Source organism: Cyprinodon variegatus, unplaced genomic scaffold (assembly GCF_000732505.1).
Source record: "Cyprinodon variegatus isolate N-32 unplaced genomic scaffold, C_variegatus-1.0 Scaffold1578, whole genome shotgun sequence".
NCBI lineage: Eukaryota > Metazoa > Chordata > Actinopteri > Cyprinodontiformes > Cyprinodontidae > Cyprinodon > Cyprinodon variegatus.
In genome coordinates this window covers 28475-33557 of record NW_015152031.1, presented here as the reverse complement: position 1 = coordinate 33557, position 5083 = coordinate 28475, and the positions used below count along the sequence as shown (strand labels likewise).

At 43.3% G+C, this 5083-nt stretch overlaps 1 protein-coding gene across 1 annotated transcript in view; it reads right to left on the bottom strand.

Annotated features, from left to right (window-relative positions):
* The window catches only part of LOC107103970 (mitochondrial 10-formyltetrahydrofolate dehydrogenase), a 17313-nt gene extending 13119 nt beyond the window's left edge, over positions 1–4194 (bottom strand). Inside the window, exons 1-5 of the mRNA XM_015403844.1 lie at positions 3971–4194; positions 2654–2798; positions 518–752; positions 244–409; positions 73–174 (exon numbers count right to left, since the gene is read on the bottom strand). Of these exons, the coding sequence (XP_015259330.1) occupies positions 73–174; positions 244–409; positions 518–752; positions 2654–2798; positions 3971–4021 (699 nt within the window). The 5' untranslated portion in view covers positions 4022–4194. The remainder of the gene's footprint in view (positions 1–72; positions 175–243; positions 410–517; positions 753–2653; positions 2799–3970) is intronic.
* Between the last annotated feature and the right edge of the window lie 889 nt (positions 4195–5083).

Here is a 5083-nt window from a genome sequence, read left to right as displayed (position 1 = left end):
AACCAGGACCCTCCCACTCTAACCAGGACCGTCCCAGTCTAACCAGGACCCTATCTGCATCAGGAGTCTGACCTTGGCGTTGGATTTCTTCTGGATGCCCTCATAACTGGCTCCGTCCTCCGTCTGCGGGATGCGAGGGGCGTTCCCGTCAGCGATGAGCTGCACCGCCTCCACCTGAAACACCAGCCCACATTCAGTCTGAGGAACAAACATCTCCACGTTCAGGAGGCTCCTGCAGGTTACCATGGCTTTGATGCCCTCTGGGAACAGGAAGCGGTTGTACAGCGTGTCCACGGTGTCGTTGGGCTCCACGGCGCATTCCCTCTGCAGCAGGATGGGCCCCGTGTCCAAACCGTCGTCGGCCCAGAACACCGTGAAGCCAGCTTTTTTATCACCGTGGATCAGAGTCCTGGAGAAAACGTCACATCAAAGGAAAACTCATGAGAGGAACAAAAAGCTGGCGGCCATTTTGAGCTCCTGAACCTTCAGGCTGAGGAGCAGAAACCAAACGTCTCACCAGTTGATGGCAGAAGCTCCTCTGTGCAGAGGTAAGATGGACGGGTGGTAGATGATGGAGCCGTGCTGGGGATGGTCGATCACGTTCATAGGGATGAACTGGGAGCAGAAGGGCATGACGTTTAGCTCCGCCCCCACTGACTTGTAGGCCTCAACCACGTCCTGGATAGGCTTTCCTTTCACACGCCACCTGGGAAACTTGAACACTGGCGTGCCGTCCTTCTCCGCCGCCACCGCTGTCAGAGGAGGAAAGGGTTAGACGGGTTTACTGGATGGCGTTAAAGATGGCGGAAGGCCTGAAGAGAAACGACCCGCTAAAGATCAAACCTAAAGGAACCGTCAAGCTTTTCCCTGTCAGGACCTCAGAGCAGCAGCAGAGCCAGGCTGAAGGTCCCGGCAGGAAAACATTTATTAAACCGACAAACTGTTTCACCAAAAACATTCAGCTTCAAAAACACTGAACCTTCAATGGACGGAAATTTGTTCCATTATTTTAGCAGCAAGGAAAACTTTTTGCATGTTTTTGATTTAAAAAAAAATTATCCAGAGAAAAGTTTCCAAAAGTTGTTTTAATAAAAAAAAAAAGCAACTGATGTTTTCTCAGATTTTGATTCTTTTTTTCTAAATAATTTGTATATTTTATTTATTCAAATATTTTTTAATAAATTTTACAAATTTCCATAAGGAGTGATCAGAACCGGTCTGAACTGGTTCAGCATCATGGAGATGAGCTCCATGGTGACCCGGAGCCAGAAGCACGGCAGCAGAGTAATAAACTGACAGCAGCTCAGTTCTAGATCCGTCTGGTTCTGCTTTAATGTTCTGCAGCGCCACACATGAGCAGCAGGACAGGACGGCGTGGTGACGGCGTGGTGACGGCGTGGCGACGGCGTGGTGACGGCGTGGTGATGCTACATGGAAACATTTAACTGGATCAGATCAGAATCCCCTCTCTGTGCCACACTGAGGCTCTTCCAGCACAGACAATGGAGTCAGTCTCCCTCAGCTAACACGAGATAAAAGCACCTCTTTGTCTGGAGGAACAGCACAGTCCAAGCATCTACCTCAGATCCCACTGCACAGATCCAGGACAAACGCCCTGCAAACCTCCACCAAGGCTGCATCTACCTCTGACATGACAACAACAGCTTCCCTCCACTGAGGTTATGTTGGGCAGCAGGTAGCAGGCAGCACCTGGAAGCAAGCTCCGCCTGGTTCTCCTGGACTGACATCATCAAACTGGTCACGATGGGATGGATGCTAACAGGATGGATGCTAATGAGATGGATGCTAACGGGATGGATGCTAACGGGATGGATGCTAATGAGATGGATGCTAACGGGATGGATGCTAACGGGATGGATGCTAATGGGATATATGCTAATGGATGGATGCTAACGGGATGGATGCTAACGGGATGGATGCTAATGGATGGATGCTAATGGATGGATGCTAACGGGATGGATGCTAACGGGATGGATGCTGCCGGGATGTATGCTAACGGGATGGATGCTAACGGGATGGATGCTGCTGTTTCTTCTAGAATGAATCAATTAAACCCTGAAATTCTTTCTGGATTTTTCCCCACAAATTTCCATCTAGAAAACATTTCCTTTTCTTGAAACAATAATGGAACAAATGTCACTCCATACAGTTCTATGGATTTAAAGTGACCCAAATTATAGTTCAGTTTATTACCAAGTAGGTTTGCACTAACAAGGAGTTTGAGTTGGTGTTGATGGAGCAGACATTACATATATATATATATATATATATATATAAATAAAATACAATCTGTAAATAAATATCCACTGGAAAACAGAAGATGCTACGTTGGTGTAGCTTGGTGTATGACAGCTTAGCCTGGATGGATGTTCTTCCTTATTTAATAAAATCATCTTACCTATTTCTATTTTTTATTATTTTTACGACATCATTTGGCGAACAATAATAATAATAATAACAAATCGTTGGTCAATTTTAATAGTTTCTTGTTTGTTTTGGTGTGATTTGATGGGTTTTAGTTTCAACAGGAAACAGCTGATTGTTTTTTAAAGTCTGATTTAGTTCATTAAAAAGATCAACAAAGGAAAGAAAGATTCAGGCGTTAAAATCATGTTTGAAGCGGTTTACTCACCCAGAGGGTCGGCCTTGCCGTCTCTATCAGGAACGGTGAACACGCCCACCACCTTGTGACCCTGCTTCCTCAGGTTGCTGTAAACCTCTTGGCCAAACAGACTCTGACCAATAATGGCTAATTTCAGCTTATTCTGGTAATAATGCTGAAAAACAAAAACAAACAATCTGTCAGATTATTGCAGCTGAGATGCTAATGGGATCGAACAAAGGTTCCCCACATCTAAAAAGAAAGTAAAGAGAGTTCCTAAACATGGGCTGAACTATGTTTAACCCCAACTGGTGTTCAGTTTCCCAGTCTGGGGGCCCAGCGCCCTGGATTCCCACAGCAGTGAACACATCTTCCTCTGGTTTAATCAGAATGTTTCCAACCTGTGGAGGTTATAGCTAGAGCTATACGGATGAACAGCTTATTTATACCACTGCTTTAAAATGACTCCATCAACAGATTCATGGTCAGAAATATAAAATCCTGCTTTTCATTTTGCTCTATTTGCAAACTGAACCTGCAGCCAGAGGAGGAGCTAAATTTATGCAGAATCCTAAAGTTGTTTTCCTTCAGTTAAAGCTCCACTGATTACGCAACACTTTCCGCCCCTCAGAGGGCTTCTTTCTGCTGGGGAGTCAGGAGGGCACGCCAGGGGCCCCTCCCCTCTGACAGGGGCCGCTCTCAGGTTTCAGATATGGAGTCAATTATGATCCCTAGTTTTTGTAAATTAATTTGAAAAAAATAAACAATATCCAGGAATTATTTTTTCTGTTTAAGATATGAAACATCAGATTATATATATATATATATATATATATATATATATATATATATATATATATATATATATATATATATATATATATATATATATATATATATATATATATATATATATATTTATTTATTTATTATTATTATTATTTTTTTTTTTAACAGAATGTCTTTTCCGGATTAAGTTTTATTATTTGCATTTTTTCTCTGAGTCTCTGGGGGTTTGAGCTTGAAATTAAGTGAATGTGCTAAAAATAAAAATAACAAAATAAATAAAAATTACTTTTAGCAATAATTTGAAAACAAAACATGAGAAAACAGTGAAGCTATTTTTTAATTAAAACCTTCTTCTGATTGTTTTTATAAATCAGTGAAACCAGAGTGACTCCAGTTTCCTTGGTGATGCGTTCAGAGGCAGCTAGTAAAGCAGAGAGACAGCCTGTTCTGCATGCAGGAGGCAGAAAGCTGAGGGACTAACGGCTCCTGATCGGGATGGTTTAGATCAGCTGAAAGCAGAAAGAGTCTCAGCTCCGGTGGAGGAGCGCTGTTACTCACTGAGGAGGTGGAGAACCTCCTGAAGACGCTCCCCGCTGTCCGCAGCATCATGGCGGTGTGGCTCCGTCTGTCCTGCAGCTTGCGCTCCGGAGCTCTGCGCGCCGCCGCTGCTCCAACGCGGCTTATGTGTGTGCGTCAGCGTGCGCGCGCGCGGTGAGCGAGACAGAGCCAGCAGAAACTCGCCACGCCACGCCACGGCCACGGAACAACCGCGGAGATAAACGGCTCGCGGCCACGTAGCGCCCAGCGTGCGTGCGCGATCACGCTGCGCGTTCTTGTCAGAGATGCTGAGCTGCAGGCCTTCCTATAACACTGGAAGTTAACTAAATATTAAAGCTCAGTTTCCTTTCTTTCTGCACCAGATGATGGCTACTTAAAGCAGCTTAAAGTTTGCAATAAGGAAGTTTATTTGTAGTAAACTTTAAATATACTTCAATAAAGCATATACTGCATATACTAGTAGTACATAGATGAGTACCTGCTGCGTACTTCAGTGTATTTAGTATTTAACCCTGTAACAGGAAACTAAAGCAGCCGTTCTGCCGACTCACGGAAAATAATTACAGATTTATTATATTTTTATTAATGAAAACAAACTTAAAGGAATAGTGGAGGATTTCATTTTTCTAAAGCCCCGCCCCCTTCACTGTAAAAGAAATGCACATGCACAACCCTGGACCCGCTCACTACAGGGAACGCCTGTTACACGCGTGTGAGCGTGCACGAGGAGACGTGGCTGTTTAATAGTCGCCGTCTGCATCGCTCACACCAGCTTAGCTTCATAAAGGAGGTTTTTCTCTCCGTCAGACTCACCGGCGGTCAGTGAAAATGGTGACATAAACGCATCACCAGGATGATTGACAGCTAGGAGCACCACTCATTGAGATGATCCACCCAGAAATGAAAGATCCTCCACTATAGCTTTAAGTAATTACATTCATTTAAAATACATTTATTAAATGAAATAATCATTTCAATTATTTTAATGTGTTCATTTAATGGAAATATTATTCAATTATAATTGAACGGTAAATTTAGGATGCAGAGGTAAATATGACGTCTAATTATTTATTTAAAGGAGCATTAAGGAAAATAATCCAGATTCCTCAGAGA